This window comes from Notolepis coatsorum (assembly GCF_963971535.1).
Source record: "Notolepis coatsorum genome assembly, chromosome: 4".
Lineage (NCBI taxonomy): Eukaryota > Metazoa > Chordata > Actinopteri > Aulopiformes > Paralepididae > Notolepis > Notolepis coatsorum.
Genome location: NC_140168.1, coordinates 52,548,455 through 52,573,564, shown reverse-complemented (window position 1 = coordinate 52,573,564; position 25,110 = coordinate 52,548,455). Strand labels below are relative to the sequence as shown.

General features: G+C 48.2%; 1 protein-coding gene across 2 annotated transcripts in view; it reads right to left on the bottom strand.

The window, feature by feature from the left end:
- Positions 1-916: 916 nt before the first annotated feature.
- The window catches only part of glcci1a (glucocorticoid induced 1a), a 55,088-nt gene continuing 30,894 nt past the window's right edge, over positions 917-25,110 (bottom strand). For both annotated transcript variants that reach the window (XM_084313018.1, XM_084313019.1), the window contains exons 6-8: positions 24,404-24,614; positions 4,876-4,996; positions 917-3,535 (exon numbers count right to left, since the gene is read on the bottom strand). In XM_084313018.1, coding sequence (XP_084169144.1) covers positions 3,220-3,535; positions 4,876-4,996; positions 24,404-24,614 — 648 coding nt within the window. In that variant the 3' untranslated portion in view covers positions 917-3,219. The remainder of the gene's footprint in view (positions 3,536-4,875; positions 4,997-24,403; positions 24,615-25,110) is intronic.

Below are 25,110 nucleotides of genomic sequence, written 5' to 3'. Positions count from 1 at the left end.
TACCGGTGTCCGAACATTTAAATAACATCCTAAACCTAAAGTGACTAGTTAGTGACAGACTGCCATAGGCGTGTAGTCTTTTACCAACGGAGTTGCAGTTCCGCGATCTGATTGGCCACTGACGTTTCTCTCTGCGCCAATCGCGTTACACCTAGTTCTGCCTCTACTATCCTCGAGTTAACGTAATTTATACAAATGGAAGTATTAATTTCGCTGCAACAAATCATTAAAAAAATATACCGTTAACTGGAATATGTTAGTTTCTTACACATATGTTGGATTATGTAATTGGTTTGTCATGACAAACCAATAAAAAATTGCGAATTAACCTATGGTTATCCTATAGCCCTAGTATGTACATTTCAACAAAGTGGAGCCGCAGGGGACTTCCATAGCATACGCCTTCAAATCCAGCTAACGTTGATGCTATTAAATGCTATCATAACGTTAATGCCATTCAGAATTTATTAACATAGCTACAACAACACAGTAACGTTAATATAATTACATGCATCATTGTTTACAATGAACGGTGGGGCTAATTGAAAGGACTGGACACGGACAAGTTAAACAGCAATCAATTAACCGGACACACAAGCAGAAGGCGAAGCATCATTTTTACTTCCGGTCGGGGGGGAAAAGTTAGTTTAGGTTTGTGTTAACGTTAGATAATGTACAAAATAAACGTATTTCCGGTGCTTTAGACGTCACTCTTTTATTTTGAAACCCCCCGACCGGAAGTAAAAATTATGCTTCACCTTGGGGAGATCCATGGTGCTATTGTTGTTGTTTTTTGTTGGTACATAATTTGTGACGGTATGATTGTTCTGTTGTTTCTCCCTTAAAAGTTCAAATGGTTTTGGATCTTCACACACTCCATTCAGCTGTATCACACACACTCAAAAGAGTTCCAAAAAGTGGACAAAACAACCAATAGTTTTATTGCCATTGTGCATGAACGTGGAGTGGACACTGCAGGTTACACAAGGAGTTTGTCATGTAGGTGGATGAAACACTCTGCCAGTAATGTGTTCTGGTCAAACTCTACTGCTGGTTATTTCGGTTACTTCATTGATGGCTTAAGCAACTAACTCCATACTCAAAACCTTAAAAGGAACGATGAGAGATAGAAGTGTCAAAGAACAACTGATAGCATCCATTAAAAGGACAACAACACATTTCCTTCCCCTCCTATTATTGCACACATCTAGTTTACCAGTGCCTGCATGTTCCAAGACACCGGATAAGCTATATCTCTTGATAAGGTGCTGAAATTTAATAAGAAAACCACAATGTTGCATTGATCCTCTTTTTTTTTAAAGCCATATATCTATATACAAAATAGGGTGAAAGGAGCATCAATGCAGGAATTCCACAAGCACACAATAAGATATCAAAATAAACGTCTCCTTGATTATGCTCCATCTCTCGACTTTGAACGTGTCAATAAAGGAAAAGTGTGAATAATTTACACGTGGGCGTGGTTGACGTTTAAAATGACGAATGCCGTCACAAGCGTTGTCACGGGTCGAGGGTGTTCTTTTGCACGGAATTAAATATGGGAGAAAGGGAAGAGGTACGAGGCGCCATCAGGGCACAACACTGCCTACAACACTCACCAGCAATAACCTAATGGACACTAAGGAGGACACAGGGTGTATGCTTCTCCATCCAAGAGAATGAAACGAGATGCCATGGATCTGCAACCACAATCTCCTAGTCACTAGAAGAGTCTGAGATGTTATTTCGGGAATGATTTGATGAGTCTACTTATATGTCTCAAGTGGCTCAAATCTCATGGAATGCATTTTAATGGAATGCCCCACAGATCGTGGTTCATCTCGCGGAATGGGAACAGTCATAATTTAAGGATATCACCTGGATCAGAACCGTAGGCTTCTCGTTGCTGTGCATCTGTGACGATGGTGCCGCGGGTTCACATGGTGACTCATCCAGGAAAGTTACCCTGAACTCTCATCCACTACTGGTCAGACAGCCACGGCTCACACGAGTGCCCCAACCGCACAGTATCATCAAGCATAGATAAGACTGATCGCTCAGACCTCTGTCTCCAGCACGCTCCAATCAGCACAAATACACAAACACAGCCATGGTCAGCTATATATCTCACAGTGTGCCTGGTTAGTACAGTAACCTAACCACCAGTCATAAAGGTGGGGGGGGACGCCATCACACGCACACAGTCTAGTTTTGAACCTATGCCCTATGTGTCTGGCAAGCGCGAGTCTAGTCTTGGGACAGAATACTGTAACAGCATGGAATGTCTCGGGGGAATCTGGAATGAGTTAAAAAGCAATGGAGGTAAAATAAACAAGAGTGACCGCTAAAGATGTTAACTTCTTCTCCTTTGTCAAGCTGCAGATGTTCGTTATGAACAAAACATTCCAAATTACCTGAGTTTAGATTCCGAGTGAAACACCTGGAGCGAGGCCAGACACGGACAACTGTGCAACAAATGATGGCCGTCTTTGTTTTTTTTTATGTCTTTTTTTCCTCCATTGCATGTTTTTCAGAGAAGGGGTTAAAAAACGTGGACCTGGATCGTAAACGTAATCCTGAATAGTACAGCTGTTTGTATCCCCCTTTTACGTACATCACATAGCAATACAACTGTTATTATTATTATATATTTTTTTTAAACAAGCGTTTTTTCTCTCTCGTTCTTTTCATTAGAGATATATACGTGTATATGTGTATAGAGAGCTTATTCATACTGTGAATGTTTGAAACGGAACACAACACATAATTTAATCTTAAACATACTACCAGTTTTAATGTTTTTTTCCTTCTTTTTTCCGTTTAGTTTTTTCAAATGCATGCCCCCTCCTCCCGTCCGCTCGGTATTCCATTCTTTCCCTCCGATGCCAGCAGGTCAATAACCTCTGAGAAGATCAGGTCCGTCCCTGCCGAGAGCAGCGTTTAGAGACAATATGCAGGAAAGAACATTAAGGTGGCTAGTCTTGTGTTTGTCGTTGTTCAGGACATTGTTGCTACGTCATGCAGAGAGAGAGAGAGAGAGAGAGAGAGAGAGAGAGAGAGAGAGAGAGAGAGAGAGAGAGAGAGAGAGAGAGGTGGGGGCGAGCACAGAGAGAGATAGAGGCAGGCTCCCTCAGCAGACCACAGGTCAGTAGGTGAGTGTGTGGTGGTGGTGGTGGTGGTGGTTGGTGCGTAGTGGCAGAGGCCAGCTCTGCTCTGGTCTTAGCTGATGGCCAGGCTGTCTGTCTGGGCAGCGGCTACCTCCAAGGTGCGGGACGGGGAGGAGGGTGCGCCGGACTCCTCGGGAGGCTCGTCTGTGCTGGTGCCGGCGGAGACCTGAGCAGGGCCGGCGTACGCTGATGACGAGGACGCGGCGGCCCCCCCGCGGGGCCCGGAGCTGGGGCCGGCCGCCTCTGAGGCCAGGGGGGCGAGGTGCAGCTTGACGGGGCAGAAGGCCGAGCCCGTGGGGATGAAGTTGACCTTGTTTTTGTCGGGGCAGGAGAAGAGGGGGACGGATGTTGACGTGGTCTGCCTGGAACTGCAGAGAGAGAGAGATGAAACACAGACACCGTCAACCTACTGACGTCTTGATGTTGTCCTTCTGCTCCCAGTGAGCAGAGAGAGACCCCCACCACCCCAACAACAGAGAGAGACCCCCACCACCCCAACAACGAGAGAGACCCCCACCACCCCAACAACAGCCTGTTCATGCTTCTGCGGTCAGGAAAGCGCCTATGCATTGCACACACGCAACAAGAACAGAGAGACTGCGGCTCAGCTTCTTCCCCCAGGCCATCAGAACACAGAACACTCAAGTTCAAGTTCAAGTTCAAGTTCTGAACTGAACTCTCCACATACAAGTACACATGAGCACACACACACCACACATGCTGCATTCGCTCACACACAAACGGTCACTTGACAAAATGGAAAGGACACTTTAAAGGAACGAGGAAAATAAAGGTCACTTTAACACTTTCAGTGCCAGCCGTTTTATCCATCCAAGTTGTAGTCAATGGGACACGCTTTAAAAGATAGGGATTTTCACTGTGCGTCACATTGCAGGGCTATATCTATATTATAGCTATGGAGACAATACTATGGCTAATTTGACAGTCACTATCTCTCGTCCAACATATAAAAAATAGTATGTTTTTTCATGTATACGTTCGCGTGTTATCCCGTGGTGAATATTGTATAGTTTCAGTGATCCTGGCTAATTCCTGGAAGCTGCGTTATGGAGCGCTATGTGAATTTTGCTAAAGGTGTTCGCGTTTTTTTTTTATACTACATACGTTAATCGTTGCGATCGATGTGAAATCATTGTTGGATCAAAGTAGGATTGATGTCATATAGTCCTTACCTTTACTAGGAGGTATCCCAAAAATAATATTCCAATTGTCTGATCGCAATTTTTGAATAAAAGAATAAAATAATCGAATAAAAGAAAAAATTATCGAAAACCCGACTATAGTCGGGTTTTGGCACTCAACGCATGGCGAAATAACCCGACTATAGCCGTGGTTCGCCGTGAATTAGTTAAGGAAAGAACTGAACTTCTTGTATAGTATAGTTTAGAAATAGCAAGTATAGCATAAGGATATAGGGTAAAAAGTGTATATTGTATAGTAGTGTACATAGGACCCAGTGCATTAATTTGTAGCTAACATTGTATTGCATTATCTATCTCAGGACTTTAGCATGTCTATTTTATCATGCCTATTTTATGTCTATTTTATTACCTGTTTATTATGTCTATTTTATTATTTAGTATTATTGCACAATCAAAGCGGGCATGGTCACCCGCATTTCACTGTATGCCCTGGTATGTATGTGACAAATAAACCTCTTGAATCTTGAATCTTGCAGTCTCCTCACCTCATCTCCTCAAAGGCTTTGATCTTCTCACAGCCCTCAGGAGGCTCGCGCTTGAACATGTAGCTGTTGTTGGGTTTGGGCGACGAGGCGAACTTGGGCAGCGGTGAGCTGCTTCCACTGTCTGGGAAAACACACAAGACAAGATGACCTTTTAGCATCAGTTAAACACCTAAACGTTTGAGCCAGTTTGTGGAAAAATAGGGTTACATATCATGTAGCTCTGCTCAGCGTCATTATTACTTTGGGCGATTTGTTTGAAAACATATTATATGTATGCACTTGGCATCATCATCACACACAACACTTGAAAGCAAGTGGAGGTGGGCTGCATGTACACTACGGATCTCTCTGATACGCAAATGAAGGTTATCCTATGAGTATAGCAAGCGCTCTGCTCTATTGGAACGGTCCCTTTAATCATATGCTATCATAAAAATGTTCAACCACATGTACGCACCCCCTCACCTGCCTGGCCACGCCCACATCCGCTCACACATAAGCGAGGCCATGGCCATACTACCAGCTCCTTCCCCAGTCTTTCACCACCGAAACGGAAGACACATGGAGTCCTCAGTGAGTCAGAGCAGAGCGCTCGCTATACTCATATAACTAGGATTATAGGATAACCTTCGTTATATTTCATATAGCTTTGCGCTCTGCTCTATTGGAACACAAGAGCGGGGCAGAGCGGAAAGCCAGACAGATGTACCCGCTGAGGTCCCCTACAACCATCAGAATACCGGGGAGGATCCGGATCTTCTAGTGAGGTGAGGGACGGGAGGAAGACCGGACCTGACTGTGCGAAGAGGGAACAGCACCTCAACGCACAGGGTGAGCAGACCATGGGACTTACCTTTGTTTAGAAGGGCCCGCGACTACTCGGTTGCGCATCCCGCATGCCACTAGGGAATGGATGTGAAGCAAAAAACCCACATCACAGCCCCCAAAACCCGACCCGTGGCAAGGCCGTATCAGCAGGGCGCGGAGGAGGCCCCAGCCCCAGGCCACATCCCGGGGGCCAGGACCCCCCCAAAAAGGGGCCTGGCGAGGTCAACGAGGCTGCGGCATCGAGACCCCACCAGATGGTCACTGGTGAGACCACCCCCCACATCGCCAGCGTATCGGACAGGGCCTACAATAGGTGAAGGCCCTTCTCCACCTGGCACGCCGCTCCGAAGCGCTCCAAGGAGGCTCCCCCCCACAATGTCGTGGGGCCAGCTGGCGCACCGGGGAGACAACCCTCCAAGGAGGTTGATCCCTCAATCCAGGCCGACAGGTCTTAACAAGAGCAGAACTCGACCTGTGCCCGGAGCACTGCGGACTAGACGGGCGCCTAAGGGGCTAACTGTAAGAACAGTATCCCGGCGGAAAGGGTGTTCGGTATGCCGTGCACTAGGGCTGACCCCTATTAGTCAATTAGTCGGAATGGAATGATACAAAATTACAAAAAAAATTAAACGTTTTTTTTAATGTAACTTTCTTTTTAAAATATTATACTTTTTTTTAGTCTACCAATAGTCGACTAACGGCACATTTTGGCCAATCATAGTCGACCATCCAAATCCTTAGTCGGGGACAGCCCTACCGTGCACCATGTCACAATCTCATGGGGTCACGAACCTCGCGGAGTCGGAGTTAGCCAACTCCGCCAGCGAACAGATTCCACCACGAACCCTGACCCTGCCAATTTATTAATCCCGCGGGGTCGAGGTTCAGAGAAAGAGTTTGACACAATTGGCAGACGTCATGAAACATGCAGGGGCATACTCGGGCAGCCGGGGTCAGACCCGGGCTCAACCAGAGTCGACTCTGCTACCAACACACCAGGGAGACAACCACCCCCCTATGTTTATTAACAGAAAATGGTTGCTCCCATAACCCATTAAGAAACCCCGGAAACATAACTGCGCGTATACACAGGCTATACAATGCAGTTCAAGGCGTTTCAGGTTTAAAAAGGGTTAACCCAGGCCAACAGGTCAACGAGGGCAAGGCCCGACCTGGGACTGGAGGACCGGGACCTACACAGGGATGCATAGAGTTGTTGACAGAAGCAGCCTCCCCGACAGCCCCCTCCCATCCCCGGTTTAGCAGGGAGGGAGGGGTGAAATGAATGGAGAAGGACCAACCCACCTAACATTGTGCAAAAAGGTACAACATAGTATGGACCAGTGCACACCACTGTTAAGGGCAACTCGTAGTGGCATCTATATGACACACACATTCATGACATCAACCCCTGTGACGTCCGGCCCGCCAAGGCATTTTCCCCCCGGAAAAGCTCAGGGTCCTTCGGGGTACCAGAACTTGTCTGCGCCCCGGCGGACAACGGGTTAAACTGATCCGGTCCGGCGCGACCAGGACAAGTCCCGTGCCCTTGTCACGCCGCCTCCCCCAGTCCTAAGAGGGGGGTAGGTACGCGTGTCGATCCAAAAAAATCACAGGGGGCGCCACCAAGACGATCAGTACGCGAACGCACCGCTCCCGGTGGCCCACCTAATGGCCGTGAAACCCCCTGCCAATGTTTGATCTACTCCGTCATCTCCCCCCGGAGATGTACGCGAGTCCTCAAGTCTAACCTAGTGCACTGGCGCTCGGTAGAGACAAAAATCTCCTTCCCAGCCGACCGCATAAAAAACGCTGTTTTTATGATGTTGGGCAACCAAGGCGCGCCGGTCCCAAAAAGCAGATTCAATCATTGAAAAACACCCTGGGCCAGCGCTGATCAGTCTCGTAAGACCAAACGCTGATTTATGAAACAGCGTGTATGCTCGTAAAGAACCCGAGAACAGTGACGGCGAATTTCGAACAAGAAAGAGCCCCACAATGTTTCCCCTCGCTGTCTGGGAAGAGCAGCAGGAAGCCGGTACTAGAGAGACAGACACGGGCTCTACCCTTAGGAGTCAACAGGGCGTATTGCTCCCGTGGGCGGAGAACAAAAGAATTAGAATGTCTTCTAAATGCTCTAAACGTACATATTTTCAGAAATCGATAAAAATAGAAAAATGACAATTTCGAGTGCTTTGAGATGTACTATATGTCTCATTACTTGCTAAACATAATACAACTTGTAAATACGTTTAATTCTTGCTAGATGGTATGCTTGTAATTATTTCCGTTTGCGAGAGAACTACAGCGCGTCACGAAACGCACATACACGCACGCGCCAGCGTTTCCGTTAGAACATATTCGTGCCGGTCTGGGTGTCCTGCAAGATTTCTATCACCGGACATATTCGAGATATTCCGGTCAGAGTTTTAAACAGCAGTCTATTATAATCACATGTTTATGAGCTAACGAATTCCGTTATAATTGGACATGTGTATTAATTACATCAAGCGAAGAATGAGAAATTGATTTGCAGAATCAAATTACTATCTCTCGCCTCTCAAGTTAGTGCGATACGCTACCAGCATCAAGCTCCCGCCCCGCAGGCTCGCGGCTGCAGCAGCTGTCACACGCACCCCCAAATGAATCTCGAGTAGACATCGCTTCACCTCGTTGTATCAGACACGTCACACATATTGTAACTGAGGGGTACAATTCCCTGACTGTATTGATAAGTATGGTATCATTAAACCACTACCGCTTTATGTACTTTAATTACTGGCCATACAGTACACGATATCTAAGTATGATGAACACTTTCCCACATATGAAATCAGGTCCACACAAAGGTAATAGTCAAATATTTAATATATAGCAAAGGGTACATATAATAGTTACTTATTACATTTATGATTTGAATGCACTTGTAAGGCAAATGAGTATTCGTAGGCAAATCAACACTGAATGTCCAATCTCTGGTTACGCAGGAAGCAAGTATACAACCTGGCTCTTAGGGAATTATAACGATGGCACTTAATGATTATAGCGGGATATACTGTAAAGGGTCCTGCCGGTTGTAAGCCAGTAGGGGGGGTAGGAGAGCCGTCGACTGTATCCCGTCTGGTCAACGATTTCTAGGGAGAATTCAGGTACAGAACACAGTGCCCGTAGAACCTTGATCCACAGATGAATACACTTGGGCTCTCTTGTAGACGATAGCTGTAGCTGTAGCTGTAGGTCCACAACGGAGAAGAAGCGAGGCGACCTCAGTCTGGTCTGAGCGCCGTCTCACCTTGGCTCCTCTCGGGGTAAATCCAACACTCACCGGTGTTAGCGATTATCCGCTCCACAAATCAAAGCACCAAAGCAAATAGATATTCCATGCCGTATAGGGCTCAGCAGTCGTCGGGGTAGGTAATCCAATGTGCAGGTCCACTCGTCCTCGCCTAGAACTCCTCGGATGAAAGCACCACGTGTGGTCTGCCCAACCTGGTTAAGACTCTAGATAACGCGAGGAAGCGATGGGGGTGCTGCTCACTTTAGAACTCTAACCGAACGATGCACCATACATAATAGACTATTATTACTTAATAGAAATACGGTGCCAAACTCTGGCAATTCAGCTATTAATTCGCACGAGGTCTCAATGCTATTCTAAGGCCAAACAGGCCGTACTACACCGCACGCGGTATCGTGGGGTGAGGCTTCACGTCTTGTTACTTAGTTGGGTAGAAGGGTAAAGGACTAAGGGGAATTCTACATTTCTTGCGCCATATTTATATGCACGGTGGACAAGTAGTGCCGCTCTGCTTTCGGTAGCCGTATTCCTGCGCGGAGCTGGGGCTAGTAAGGGCATGTCTCGTCGGTACCTTTGAACTTGAACGCCAGGGGCTTGTCCCTGGCGCCTGGTCCTTTTGTCCAATAAGAGAATGAACTATTATGGGCTTTAGTAGAATATGTACATGTATATGTACAAGGAATATACAAGGGATATCAAACGATATACAAATACTATTAAATATATATCCATAAATAAATATATATATTCGGTTTAATCTGATCCTTCACAACAGCCGCCCCCTAATTAGTCCCACCTAATTAGCTAAGCAGAGACAGATTAACCGCACTGTCCACTACTCAATGTCCGCTGTAAGGGTCAGTCAACTCACAAAGTCATGGGGTCATGGTCGTCATCAATAGTATCAGGGAGCCTTGGCAGTTCTATTAGCCTCGCCACGGGTCGGGTGTAAGTCCGCCCTTGGACGAGCACTTCAGCTGCTCGGACCTTTCCATCGGCACCGGTGATCACTTTGCTTACGCGGCCAGCCGGCCACATAGCTCGGGGTAGTGACTGGTCGATGATCATGACGACTGTTCCTTCTGTCAAATTGTCTCTCTCTTTTACCCACTTCTGGCGGGTCTGTAGAGACGGTAGGTAGTGGAGTAGGAAGCTGTTCCAAAACTTGTCAGCCAGTACTTGACTGTACCTCCACATTCTTCGGCCGTTCGCCTCTTCAGGCCTGTACACTGTCTGTGGTAGCGCGGGGTCCAGCCGCACCATCAAGAGGGTGTTGGGGGTGACTGGGTCGACATCTGCTACATCACTTGAGACGTAACCGAGGGGCTTTGAGTTCAATACTCCCTCGATCTCCGTGAGGACTGTCATTAGGACTTCTTCCGCCACAGTCTGGGCCCCAAGCACGGCGTACAGGGCTGTCTTTATGGAACGTACTTCTCGTTCCCAGGTTCCACCGAAGTGAGGTGCGTTCGGGGGATTAAACTGGAAGTCAATCTGGGATGGAGCGAGGTGGGTCTTAAGTTCTGGGCCCATAGCTTGGAAGCTCTCTCTCAGCTCTCTTTCTCCGCCTTTGAAGTTTGTCCCGTGATCAGACAACAATGTAGACTGTTTTCCTTTCCGTGATGTGAATCTTCGGAAGGCCATAAGGAATGAGTCTGTGCTCATGGTTGGGAGGAGTTCGATATGTATCGCTCTGGTGGTCATGCATTTGAATACAATACCCCACCGCTTCTCGGTTCCTCTTCCTCTCTTTATATACAGCGGGCCAAAACAGTCCATACCGGTGGAGTGAAAGGGCTTGTCGCCGAGTCGGAGGCGACAGGGAGGTAGGTCAGCCATCCGGGGTATACTGGGCTGCGCGCGCCACTTACGGCAGTCTAGACAGGTTCGCTGGAAGCGCGGCACTGCTTCTCTCCCTTGCAGTATCCAATAACGACGTCTGATCTCCGCGAAGACTCTCTCTGCCCCTGCGTGGTGCACATCCTCGTCGTATTTCTTTATGATCAGCTCTGTGACCTTGTGTCGGCTGTTCAAGACTATCGGGTACTTAACGTCATCCGGTAGGTCTGGGGCTCTCCGCAGACGACCACCCACTCTGATGAGATTATGGGCGTCGCTCTCGGGGGCTAGGTGAAGCAGTCTGCTGTCTGATGGGACGGGCTTTGCTCCCTGTAGACAGGCTAGCTCATCGGGGAACGAGTCTCTCTGGGCTCGTTGTAGTAGAAGGAGTTCTGCTTCTTCGTAGTCAGCTGCTGAAATGTCAGTTGTGGGCTGAACCTCTGGGTGGTGCCACAGAAATGTCTTTAGCTGCGCACTCTCTAGGGTGAGGCAATCGTCTAGAACCGGGTCTGTGGGGACGGGTGTGTGTGTCAACCCACAGAACATAGGTTTCTTGTTCTCTGCCTCCTCTTTCCTCGCCTCCCGTGGGGTGGGTGTAGGCCACTCTTCTTCGGGGAGCTTGAGGAACTCTGGCCCGTCACTGTAGAGGTTGTGACGGGTGAGGTCATCCAGGGACATTCCCCGGGTGATGACGTCAGCTGGGTTGTGTTTGGTGTCCACATACCGCCAGCTGGTTACTTCTGTTAACTCTTGAATCTCGGTGACTCTGACTCCCACGAAGACCTTGTATCTGCACGAATCAGACCGGATCCATGTGAGTACGGTCGTGGAGTCTGACCACAAGATTGTTCTTTGCACCGGGATGGTGAGTTCACGTTGGATTAACGTGGCGAGCTGCGCTCCTGCTAGGGCTGCGCAGAGCTCTAGGCGCGGGATAGATTGTTGCTTGCGTGGGGCTATTCTTGAGCGAGCCAGGATGAAAGCAGTATGTATTTCTCCTCCCTCCTCTTGGGCACGCAAGTAAGCCACCGAACCGTAGGCTACTTCGGAGGCGTCGCTGAATACGTGCAGGTCGATCTTGCATGTCTCTGGCCTCACTGTGGGTGGGAAGTAGCTGCGGCGTATATTAACACCGGGGAGTGAGCGGAGTTCCGTCTCCCACTCTCTCCATGTGGATGCAAGGTGTTCGGGTATGGGATCGTCCCAGCCCTGGTCTTTGTCCCATAGCGCTCTTACAATCATCTTTGCCCTGGTGGTGTAAGGTAGAATACGTCCCAACGGGTCATATTGTCTGGCGAGTGTTCTGTATACACTCCGTCTGGTGGTCGGTATTGCTGTCGACCTTCCCTGCTCCTTGATCAGGGGTTTGTGTCTATAATGGAGCGAGTCTGTTTTGAAGCGCCAGACTAGTCCTAGTGTCATTTCTTGGGCTTCTCCTGGGATGGTCGCCATCCAGGTGTCGCTGCTCGCGGCCTTGTCCTCGGGGGAGAGGCTGCGCAATACTGGGGGGTCGCTGCTGGCCCGCTGCCGGAGATCAAAGCCGTCTTTGATCAGGGAGGCGCGGAGCAGCGCACGGCGTCGCCAGTCAATTTTCTTTATGTGTCCCGCTGTGATTCACTTGTTAATCTCAGCGCGGTACACAGCTTCTTGAGCGGGGTCTTTGGCTAGGCGCCGCTCTGTGTTCAATAGATACCGCTCCGTCGCCTCTTTTGTAGCGCGAAAGGTGGGCATTCCCTCTCGCCTCAGGAGTGGAGTTGCGTATCTCATCACTCCGTTGACGTTGACTCTCTTTGTCCCGTGCTCGAGGAGGGCTATAGCGTAGGTATCTTCCTTAGAACGAATGTCTTTCTTTTCGTTCTTAAAGGGCATTGTCTCTAGTGTCCATAGCCTCTCGACATGCTGCAGGAGTGTGGTGTCTCCTTCTGTCACTCTGGAGTGGAGGCAGTTAGTGGCTGCTGTTCGGTTAAGAGACTTAGCGAGGGGGCCTTGTAGTGTCCATCCTAGGCGGGTCTTGACTGCTGCAGTACAGCCTCTGGGTCCTGTGTGGACCCGGTCTATCGGGACTATGAGGTCTGCATGGTCGGAGCCTATCAGCAGGGTCGGGGTGGCACCGTCTATGAGCGGGATAGGTAGTTGGCGCAGGTGCACATATTTCTCCATCAGCTTGGCGATGGGGTAGGTGTACTGCGATAGTCCTATTTCTTGGCTGGTGAAAGCATTGGTAATCCTGTACCGTCTCTCGGGCTGCCCGCTTGCTGCGATAGTGAAGGAGACATTCTCGCCCTTTATCGTCTTTAGATCTCGTCTTATTGTCCGAATAGTCATCTGGTTCTCGCTCCCCCGTAGCCCCAGCTGGGCCGCAGCGGACGCGAGGAGAAGGGTCTTCTCTGACCCGTCATCAAGGACGGCGTAAGTGTCCATGATCTTATCTTGGTAACTCAGTGTTACACGGACCACCTTTAAGAGCACCTGGGCGCCGCTGCTGCTAGCGGGGTCAATGTACATAACACTTGCCTTTGTGCTGCTGGATGGTACAGGCTTTCTTTTGTTACTGTCGTGTAGGACATCCAGATGGGCTCCGTCACACCGACTACACCTCTTCTTTAGGCGGCACTCGGCTGCCATGTGACTGCGCGCACATCGGTAACAGCGCCTGTTGGACTTTATCCAGTGACTTACTTCTTCAGCGGTCATCTTCTTGAACTGGTCACATTGTGACAACCAGTGTTCCTTCTCGCAGTACGGGCACACCATCTTCCACTTCTCTTTCATCGAGGGGGTACTGTGGTTCTTGCTGCTCGGTACTGATTCTGATTGGTGCATGACAGTCACCGATCTTCGGCCATCGTTTACTCTCCTAGGTCCCTCTCTGGAGCTTGGTGTGCTCCGCACGAACGTATCCAGCCGTAGGCTGCTGACTTCTCTCGCCAGGAAGTCAGCTAAATCTAGGAGGGATGGCTCGGGACCGTTAGGATCACGGTGGTCTCTTTGCCGCCTGAAGCGCTCCTGTCGGGCGGGCGGCAGCTTCTCTAAAATCCTCTCGACGTTCGAGTTTGCGTATAGTTCGTGCATACCCTTTTCTCGTTGCGCCCCCAGCATCCCTACCAGGGATTGTACTTTTATAGACAGGTCGTCTAGTGAGCGATTGTCTGTTGCTGGGGGTAGGCGGTCAATATGCCTTATCTCCTGTATTACGTAATCCCATATACGTCCATATCTCTGGTCCAGCGCTGCTAGAGCCGCGGTGTATGGGGTCGTAGAGGTTGCATAGGCCAGCGCTATGTTGTGCGCTCGGGGCACTTTCAGGTGCTTCAATAATATTGCATACTTGTGGCGTTCATCAGCGACATCCACCATCATTGTCTCTAAGCACATCCGGAGCTCCGTGTACTGTGCTCGATTCTCATGGGTGAAGTCTGGAAACGTCGGTGTGCCAATGTATGACGCCATGGATGGCTGGCACATCGGTGAGCGTTGGAAGAGAGGCCTCCTGGGCGAGTCTCTTCTTACGCCTCTCGGTGGGCTGGTACTGGCAGGGTACCATGGCCCGCTGGTCCAGGTGCTATTCCTCGGGACTGGTCGTGCGTCATGCTCACCCGTGAGTCGAGTCGGGGGTCTGTAGCGCAGAGCCGCGGGGGTATAGCCTGGGCTGTACTGGACCTCCTGGTCCTGTGGAGTAATGTGCTGCTGTCGGGCTTGACTCTCCTCTTCTCCCTCTTCTTCTTCTGCCAGGTCACCTAGATCCTGTAGTCGTCTATTTAGCCTCTCCGCGGTGTCCGCTGTTCCTTCCTTGTAGCTGGGTCTCACTTGGACCGGTCGGGGAATGAGTTCGGAGGGGGGTGTAGACTCTCTCTGGTGGTCGAGTTCAAGGTCGCCTGCTCGGTTAGGGAAGGGTGCCCTTGACGTGTGTCTTGACGAGGCTCTGGAACCCCTTGTGGAGGGAGGGGGTGTTGCCCTGGTGATCAGCTGCTCCATTAGCTGCGCTTGTAGTCTGTCGCGCTCGGCTTCGCGCTTGGTGAGATCTGCTTCTCTTTGGGCACCGGCAGCGGCGCGCTGGGCGTCGGCCCGGTCTCTTGCCATATTCTCTTCCGTCTGAAGGCGTCTCAGCTCCAGACGTATGTGCTCTTCTTCGCTCCGTTGCTGTGTCTGGAGTCGATCGCGTTCACCCTGAAGTCGATCACGTTCACCCTGAAGTCGATCGCGTTCGGTAGAGGCTGTCAGGCTGGCGAAGAACGCCTGTGACAGCATCCTCTCCGCCTCGCTGGGGGAAGACGCTTGTAGAGGTGAGCCGCTCCTGGCTGTACTCGTTGGGGAGTCCTGGAGCTCTATCTCCTCGGCGCTCTCCTCATCTTGTTTCGTGCAGAGTTCCACCTCTGGAGGGTTGTCTTCCTCCCGGAGCTCTGGGGGGACTACTTCTTCGGTATTGGCGGGGGGTAAAGTCGTGTCAGTTCCCTCCTGGTCCCCACCGTGAGCTTGGTCAGTTACATTAGAACCCACTAGGGCCTCTGTGGTCGGGGTATCCTGGTTGATAGGGTCGGACATAATTTTACTTTCTACTTTTACCGCGTTTACTGTTTGTAGAAGGCTAGGTAGTATACTGGCAGCGTAATCCTCTAAGTACTGAGGTGGCTGTCGTCTACGTTGCGGGCGTTCTACTTTAGGAGGACCGTTTCGTGGAGTGTTCATCATAGGCCATTTCAATATTAATACCACTATATTAATATTACACTAATTACCTCCGGCTCGAAGGACCAATTGTAACTGAGGGGTACAATTCCCTGACTGTATTGATAAGTATGGTATCATTAAACCACTACCGCTTTATGTACTTTAATTACTGGCCATACAGTACACGATATCTAAGTATGATGAACACTTTCCCACATATGAAATCAGGTCCACACAAAGGTAATAGTCAAATATTTAATATATAGCAAAGGGTACATATAATAGTTACTTATTACATTTATGATTTGAATGCACTTGTAAGGCAAATGAGTATTCGTAGGCAAATCAACACTGAATGTCCAATCTCTGGTTACGCAGGAAGCAAGTATACAACCTGGCTCTTAGGGAATTATAACGATGGCACTTAATGATTATAGCGGGATATACTGTAAAGGGTCCTGCCGGTTGTAAGCCAGTAGGGGGGGTAGGAGAGCCGTCGACTGTATCCCGTCTGGTCAACGATTTCTAGGGAGAATTCAGGTACAGAACACAGTGCCCGTAGAACCTTGATCCACAGATGAATACACTTGGGCTCTCTTGTAGACGATAGCTGTAGCTGTAGCTGTAGGTCCACAACGGAGAAGAAGCGAGGCGACCTCAGTCTGGTCTGAGCGCCGTCTCACCTTGGCTCCTCTCGGGGTAAATCCAACACTCACCGGTGTTAGCGATTATCCGCTCCACAAATCAAAGCACCAAAGCAAATAGATATTCCATGCCGTATAGGGCTCAGCAGTCGTCGGGGTAGGTAATCCAATGTGCAGGTCCACTCGTCCTCGCCTAGAACTCCTCGGATGAAAGCACCACGTGTGGTCTGCCCAACCTGGTTAAGACTCTAGATAACGCGAGGAAGCGATGGGGGTGCTGCTCACTTTAGAACTCTAACCGAACGATGCACCATACATAATAGACTATTATTACTTAATAGAAATACGGTGCCAAACTCTGGCAATTCAGCTATTAATTCGCACGAGGTCTCAATGCTATTCTAAGGCCAAACAGGCCGTACTACACCGCACGCGGTATCGTGGGGTGAGGCTTCACGTCTTGTTACTTAGTTGGGTAGAAGGGTAAAGGACTAAGGGGAATTCTACATTTCTTGCGCCATATTTATATGCACGGTGGACAAGTAGTGCCGCTCTGCTTTCGGTAGCCGTATTCCTGCGCGGAGCTGGGGCTAGTAAGGGCATGTCTCGTCGGTACCTTTGAACTTGAACGCCAGGGGCTTGTCCCTGGCGCCTGGTCCTTTTGTCCAATAAGAGAATGAACTATTATGGGCTTTAGTAGAATAAAGGGATATTCCGTGTATATGTACAAGGAATATACAAGGGATATCAAACGATATACAAATACTATTAAATATATATCCATAAATAAATATATATATTCGGTTTAATCTGATCCTTCACAACACATATCATAATGTTCAACTTCACACACAGCAAACTGTAGTTGATCATCACATTGCCTCGTTTGCTAGCTCGTCGCCACATGCAGAGAGGACGAGCCACATGTGTGGGTGTAACGCATTTGTTAATTTCATTATAGGTTATAGCCTACATTTAGTTATAATCAATATTATAATATGCATTACTATGTGACACGGCAGTCAACCAACAGTTGCAGTCAACACTAGTCACTCACCCCGTCTCTCGTTGTGCCTATCCGTTTTGTACCTGCGACAGCTGCGAGAACAGCGACTTTAGTTGCTGGTTCGACTTTAATAGATCCCCATTGGAACATGCGAGGCTCGCAACGGTAGCAGCAGACTGGGGATGCTCTTTGTGGTTCAATCAATAAATTAATAGTAAAAGTACGCTCGACATTTTTGTTTCTTTCCCGCGGGAGCCACCACGGCATCAGCGTCAGCGGTCTCTGTGACTTCAAGTTCAGAAGACTCATCTTCGTTGTCATTATTAGACCTGCTTGTGCTTGGTTTCATGAAATATTTACTAAGCTTAGCTTGTTTCGCCATCTCTCTCTCTTCCTCGTATACCTGTTTGTCGTTATGGTGGCCAGAGCGCGCAGGCTCAAAAAAAAATAAAAATAAGTTTCACATCTGAGCGGCGCCATCCTATCAGAGTGAAGCAACAATGAAACTGAAAATGGAATTATTGTTTCGTTCATTCGCATAGGCTATTTAATTTTAGCCGATTTTAATACAATTCAAATAATAAAATTGTGCTTAGAGGAATTATTTTCACCGGACATTAAGACCGGAGATATTTAAATATTCGGACTTCAACATATTTTGCCGGTCAAATACCGGTAATTACCGGCTAACGGAAACGCTGGCACGCGCGCACACACACAAGAGAAGCGTGTGCGCTGTGAATAGGTGTTAGACCCCCGTGCAGAGGTGAGAGGTATCAGAGACTCGCTACCCCCCATCCAAATTCTAAACAACAGATCGGCATCGGCTTTTCATAATATGTATGAATTATCTCTTGCAATAATATCCACGGGACACTGAGCTGCTTCGCAGAATAATGTGGTGTGCGTGTATGTGTGTGTGTGCGCTGAGACGCAGCGTCGAGACGAAACTTGTGTCGAGTCTGCTTCTATGTATGCTTCTTCAGCGCGAGAGGGGGTGTTTCTCACTGTCTGTCGTTGATAATATAATCTGAAGAGGTCCTGCATTATTATTATTATTATTATTATTATTATCATTCTCGAGAATACACGGGACCCGACGGAACGTTAATTTATGTATTAAAAGTAGTCTACAGTAACATGCTTTTCATCAACATAACTGGCAGAGACAGAGTGTGTGTGTGTACGAGTTATGAGTTATCTCGCAGTTCATTCAAGCGCGCATCACGGTGATGACAGCTCTCTAGAGTAGAAAGGTGCGCTCACAGGGGCGTAGCTGGAGATTCTGGGCCCCATGAAAGAATCAATTTGTGGGCCCCCAATCTATTAAAAAAATGTGGGGCCCCCAATCTATAAAAAAATGTGGGGCATTTGCTGGGCCCTTGGAATCATCCTAACCCCCCCCCCCCCCCCCCAGCTACTCCCCTGCACACACACACACTCTCTCTCTCTCTCTCAAACAGAGAAATCAAAAGAAATCAGTACATTACCTTGTATTACTATTGTAATCCAAAAGTGATATATAGGGTTGTTCATTGTACAATACAATTGATACAGTTGATGTTTCTTGTTGATTATTATTCTCTATGTGTATATGAGCATTTTTTCAATACCCAACTATGTAGTGGCCGCTTGTCGCTAGGCTAGGCCTCCTGCTGGGTCCATTCACTGGAATAACAAAGGAATGCCTGGGCCTTTGCTCCAGGTGTGAAATGGTTCTAGTGACAATGATCACATTGAATTCTGGGAGTGTAGTTCTCTCATCAGATAGCTGAATGAACTTGGATCAAGTTCAAGTCCTATCCTGAAAAATAGTTAGGATTTTACCAGAATGTTTGATAGGACATTGATTGAAAACTATCGTCTCAAATTTGACAATTGATGGCTTATTTTGAAGGTATGAATCTGTAATTTTACATTATGTAACAAAAAAAAAGAGAATATTCTGAGAAGGTGGAGCTAGAAACTTTAGACCTCAGGGGGTTAAACGACGAGCCTGGGAATAAAAACTGTGTAAATTCTGCTCTTTATGTAAGAGGGGAAGACAGCGGTTTTCCCAGAGAGACCTCAACGTGAGTGAAACAATTGAAAAAGGTTCATGTAACAGATTGGACCATGTAGACAAAACGGCCCAATATACACTACTGTTAGAGAGCAGAGCAGAAGGACCAACAGTCTCGACTGCATCTCATCATCTATCCTTTACAATGACAGCGGTCTGTAGCACAGGCCCTGTAACTCACGGACATGCCTCTTGGCCAATAAGAAAACGTGCTTGTGACGTCTTCAATGGCCTCTCGAGCCTGGGAATAAAAACCGCGTCAATTCTGCTCTTTATGTAAGAGGGGAAGACAGCGGTTTTCCCAGAGAGACCTCAACGTGAGTGAAACAATTGAAAAAGGTTCATGTAACAGATTGGACTAAGTAGACAAAACGGCCCAATATACACTACTGTTAGAGAGCAGAGCAGAAGGACCAACAGTCTCGACTGCATCGCATCATCTATCCTTTACAATGACAGCGGTCTGTACAGGCCCTGTAACTCACGGACATGTCTCTTGGCCAATAAGGGGTAATGTGTCCTACTTTCTCTGAGCTCATTACCTGTACCCCCGAGCGCAGGACGACTGACAGCAACAATGGTGGTCTCCCCCGTTAACAAGGCCTCTTGCTGGCGGGGCCAGTAGTGGCGACGGCTGGAGTCGTCAGAAACATATTTTTGGTTCAAGATCTCTTCACATGCACATACACGTTATTAACTAAGGCGATTGTGGCTGCAATTCTGAATGGCTTGTTTCTAGAGGGAGGGTGGTTCTTGTCACAGCTGAACTGCAGAAAAGGCACAATGCACATATTGCACATCTTGAAATATAGTATGTGTTTGTTGGGACAACCTCTCATTCTGTAAAAACAATGCAAAACACAGGAAATTTCACAATAGGGCCCCTTTAAGTGTCACAAGGTCTGGCTTATTGCTGCCAGGGGTCCTCAACTAACTGTGATTTGGTCATCATTTCCTCTGGCTGTTGATTGTCCTTTGAAGTTATTACGAAGGGCCTCAATCAAACGCATTCATTGTCCCGCAATCAATACACTGATTGCGGAAGGGAGGGAAGGTAGTTGATGGTTTTAACCACAACATACTGTTGCATCATTAGGGCGCCATTCAAAGACACAAGGTTTATAACCCCAATCCCCTTTGTACTGTCATTTTGTGTTGATCAGGACGTCATCTTCTTCAGCACTTCAGACTTTTCAAACAGATATAATGTGAGTGCCAAGGGGATTCTGCGTAAAGTTTTGGCTTCATTTGAAAGAGAAAAGGAAAAAAGAGGTTTGTCATGTTCCTCCTTGATTGAACCAAACGATCACATCGTTTTACAGCAACCTTGGGATCGGTCCATATGGTCCCCTGATGTGAAAATGGGGTCCCTATAGAAGAAGAAAAAATCTCTTTAAACTCAAATAACTGTGACTACTGTATAATATGTATCTTCTTTGAAACAAGAAATGACTGTGAATGGCTTCTCGACTGCCGGGAAGCCATGCAGCCTCTAGCTGTCATTGACAAACTTACAACGAGCAGATTGATTTCTATGGAATGAAACATTATTTATGCACTCAGTATGATGTGTATGCACTCAGTATGATCGTAAATACACAATGTTCATGTAATTGTGATTGTGAGGGGATTCATAAAGTTGTATTGCATTGCATCCCATCATATCGTTTCATACTGTATCACTGATGAAAAAAGTTTGGGGGAACCATTGCTGGTTCCTGGCTGAATACATACACTACACTTTGCTTGCTTCATATCACAGCTGTACATGTATGCTAAGCTTTGCTTGCTTCATATCACAGCTGAACATATATGCTACGCTTTGCCTGCTTCATATCACAGCTGTACATGTATGCTACGCTTTGCCTGCTTCATATCACAGCTGTACATTGATTGATTGATTTTATTGTGGATTAGAGACATCATCCAAGGTATAAAACATGATAAAAAGCAAGCACTTATTTCCATCATGGTCCCTGGTATTAAAAAACAGAACATACATATAACAACATCATAAAACATTAACTCATTCCCCGCCAACAACGAGTTTGCTCCGGCGTTTCGCCCATATCCTGCTGCCGGCCGTGGTGCAGGCTGACGACATCCTCTGCCAGAGATGACGCCGAATCAGAGTGTCCAGGGCCCGCTATCTCCCCGTGGCTATCGCTAACGGTTAGCCACAGGCTAACTGCTAGCTATATCAGGCTAATGGCTAGCTACAAGCTAACGGCTAGCTACAAGCTAACGGCTAGCTACAAGCTAACGGCTAGCTACTGAAACTGCATAAGGTGGAGTGCAGGCCTGGTCACTCCAGATAGCCAACTGCCTAGCCCAAAGAAAGGGCAGACAACGCTTGCCTCCCTCACAGGACGGCGTTGCCAGAGATACAGTGGCGTCGGCAGCGGAGCCCCGTTTGTACTGCCGCCCTAAGCTCGGGGACAAAAAACATGCAAGCTCGCATCCCTCGCGGCGGGAGGCTCAACCCACTTTCTCTTTCTGATAGGCGGGGGCCAACGTCCAGTGCGGATGGCAGTAGGGCGTCCCGTCTCAGAGGTGGGACTTGAACCCAGACTCGGAGTACGGGGCTCCCAGGAAAAACAAAGCACACTCTGCCCGAGGGGAGAGAGCTCTGTCTTCGTGGGGCGTCAAACAAGAACTCCCCGCCCCCTCCATGTAATCCTAATTGTCCATCGGACGCTACAGGCTAATGGCTAGCTATAAGCTAACGGTTAACTACTGTAGCTGCATCGGACGCGATGGAGAGGTAACGGAGGAATCCTCGCCTGGAGCCGGCTGTTCTGCGGGGCCGTATGCCTGAGCAGCCGACCCCGCAAAACTGACACATCCGTTTAGACCGTCCGCCCCCGCCGCTCACCACCAATTGACGTGAGCGAGCAGAGGCGGAGAGCCCGCGCCGCAAGACACCACCCACCAGAGAGGCCGTCGGACCAGCCGACTGCCTCCCGCGGCAATAGTATCCAGCTGCACAGCCGGAGAGCAACGCTGGCGGGGGAACTGCCCAGCAACGCGCACTCTCCTCCGGGCGCCGCTGAGGCTCACCTGCCTGCCACAAACGTAGAGCAGGAAAGCCCCACTACGCCCTGAGGAAGCCCGAATGTGAAGCGCCGGTGGAGGTCAGAATAATCCTCTAGACTCTCTGGTGGTGACGACATTATTCTTTCTTTCTCCCGTAAATTAGTGAGAGAGGGAAAAACAAAAGACAATGCCAACACAGCTCCTATAACTAACTAACTACTTCAGCACTTGATCTGAAGGGGTGCCCTGCACGTACTTCCAGGTGGTGAAAGTAGGGAAGGAGCTGGTAGTATGGCCATGGCCCCACTTATGTGTGAGCGGATGTGGGCGTGACCAGGCAGGTGAGGGGGTGCGTGCATGTGGTTGAACGTTTTCATGATTAAAGGGACAGTTCCAATAGAGCAGAGCGCAAAGCTATACGAAATATAACCAGGAGAATGAGGAGTCACCGTGCACCCCCAGGTCCTCATTATTCAAAACTTTTGAGTTAAACAAAGTTGCAGGAAATTTGAAGTAGGCCTACCGTCTACATGGCGACTAACATAGTGGTAGTTAACACTGATCTGTGTTAACAACTTTTTTTTTTTTTGTATACACTTTTTCTCCCATTTTCTATATTTTCTCCCATCCCAATTTTCGTATCATCCAATTCAACCCTCCCCTGTCACGGACGCTGTTTCTTGCCTCCCACAAGCCGGCTGCAATGTGGACTAAGTCATACATAGCACAAGTCCCCTCCGGTACTTGAGGTAACAGCAGTCGCATCTTTTCACCTGCGCAGCTCGATCTCTCAGTGGCGAGGAGTAACGCGTGGGAGGCTCACGCTGCCCCCGACACTTCCTGATTCTACTGCGCAGACGCACCAACCGACCTGTAGGAGTCGCTGTCCACAACACCCGATCCCCACCCATCAGTTTCCCACCCCCTAATACGGCCAATGTGTATTAGTACGGACGACCAGCTAAACTGAAAGCAAATGTGGAGCGCTGGGCTGGGTATTTTGTGGCGAGCGCCTTGCCCACTACGCCACGTAGCCGCCCTTGATCTGTGTTAACTACTATGGATGTCACAGAATTTCCTGCAACTGAACGAAGCTAAATCTGAAATAATCATATTCGGCCCCCCAAATTCCACCCACTCCTTCCTTTCAGAACTTTGCACCGTCACCTCAAATGTCTCACGCTCAACCCGCAACCTGGGCGTATTCTTTGACCCAGACATATCCTTCAACACCCAAGTTACGAAAGTAGTCCAGTCTTGCTACTACCAGATCAGGAACATCGCCAAAATAAAAAAAATGTTGTCCTCTGCAGAACTTGAAACAGTCCTACACGCTTTAATTTCTTCGCGATTAGATTATTGTAACTCCCTCTATTCAGGTATAAGAAAAAAGCCATATCACGTCTCCAGATGGTGCAGAACTCTGCAGCACTTTTGCGGCCCAGGCACCCATGCTCTGAAACGCTTTGCCCTTGGATCTTAGGCTAGGAGACTGAGTGTCCTCTTTTAAATCACTTTTAAAAACACATCTATAAATGTTTTTCCTAAGGTTATGGGTTTAGGTCAGCTCTGATTGCTTAAAATGTTTTTATCAATCTGACTACAATGTTTTTTGTCTCTTTTTCTCTTATTTTATTTTCTATAGAATTGTTTCGCCTTTGCTGATGTTTGCTGTTTGCTGTTTTTAACATGTCTGTAAAGCACTTTGTAACTTTGTTTGGAAAAGCGCTATACAAATAAATTCATTCATTCATTCATCTATCTAACTGGTAGTTAACATACTAATGTATGGTAGTTAACACTATCTAACTGGTAGTTAACATGCAAATGTTCTGGTAGTTAACATGCTAATGTACTGGTAGTTAACACTATCTAACTGGTAGTTAACACTATCTAACTGGTAGTTAACATGCTAATGTATTGGTAGTGGTAGTTAACACCATCTAACTGGTACTTAACATGCAAATGTACTGGTAGTTAACATGCTAATGTTCTGGTAGTTAACACTATCTAACACTATCTAACTGGAAGTTAACACTATCTAACTGGTAGTTAACACCATCTAACTGGTAATTAATGTGCTAACGTACTGGTAGTTAGTCTCAGCCCTCAGTCAAGCTTTAGTCCCCCCGGGGGTGTACTGGTACCTTTGTCGCGGTCATACAGCAGGTCGTCTGTGGAGTAGGGGCTGCCGTCGTGGGAGCCCGGTGGGCAGGCAGGGGAGGGGCAGGGGGACAGGCTGGAGCAGCTGCTGGAGCGACCAGGCACCGAGGGCGTCTGGGTGTCAACGCTCCGTGAGCTGCCGCTGCGCTGTTGGGGAGGGAAGGGGGCACGGCGCCCATCTGGCACCTCCAGGGCCTGGGGGAGAGGAGAGAGGAGATAAGATGAGTTAAAATAAAACATTTATTGTCCCAGAGGGGGGGAAGTCGTGTTGTCAGCAGCACCGCACGGCCAATGAACGGAGGCAAGACATTTTGAAATAAATAAAACGTAAACTAATTTATAATTAACACTTTCTGCGCCAAACCCGAGTAAAATCGGGTTATCTCGCCAACCGTTGAGCGCCAGAAACTATACTCGGGTTTTGATCCTTTGATTATCTTTTCCTTTGATCCGCATTCTATACGGTCAGCCGGAGCCCTCTAGGTGTCTCTGATTGATCTGCCTACGTTGGAATTGCAATGATGATCAAATCTCACCAGGTGGCAGTATCGCCTACCTTTTGAACTGGGGATATCACTTGTCGTGATCCACTCCGGCTGTTTCCGCCTAGGAGTGGATCACAACATAGCAATCGGTGGAAGATTTGGTGCCTCAGAGCTATTATTTCCCGTATGGTAGCCATGCCCAATAT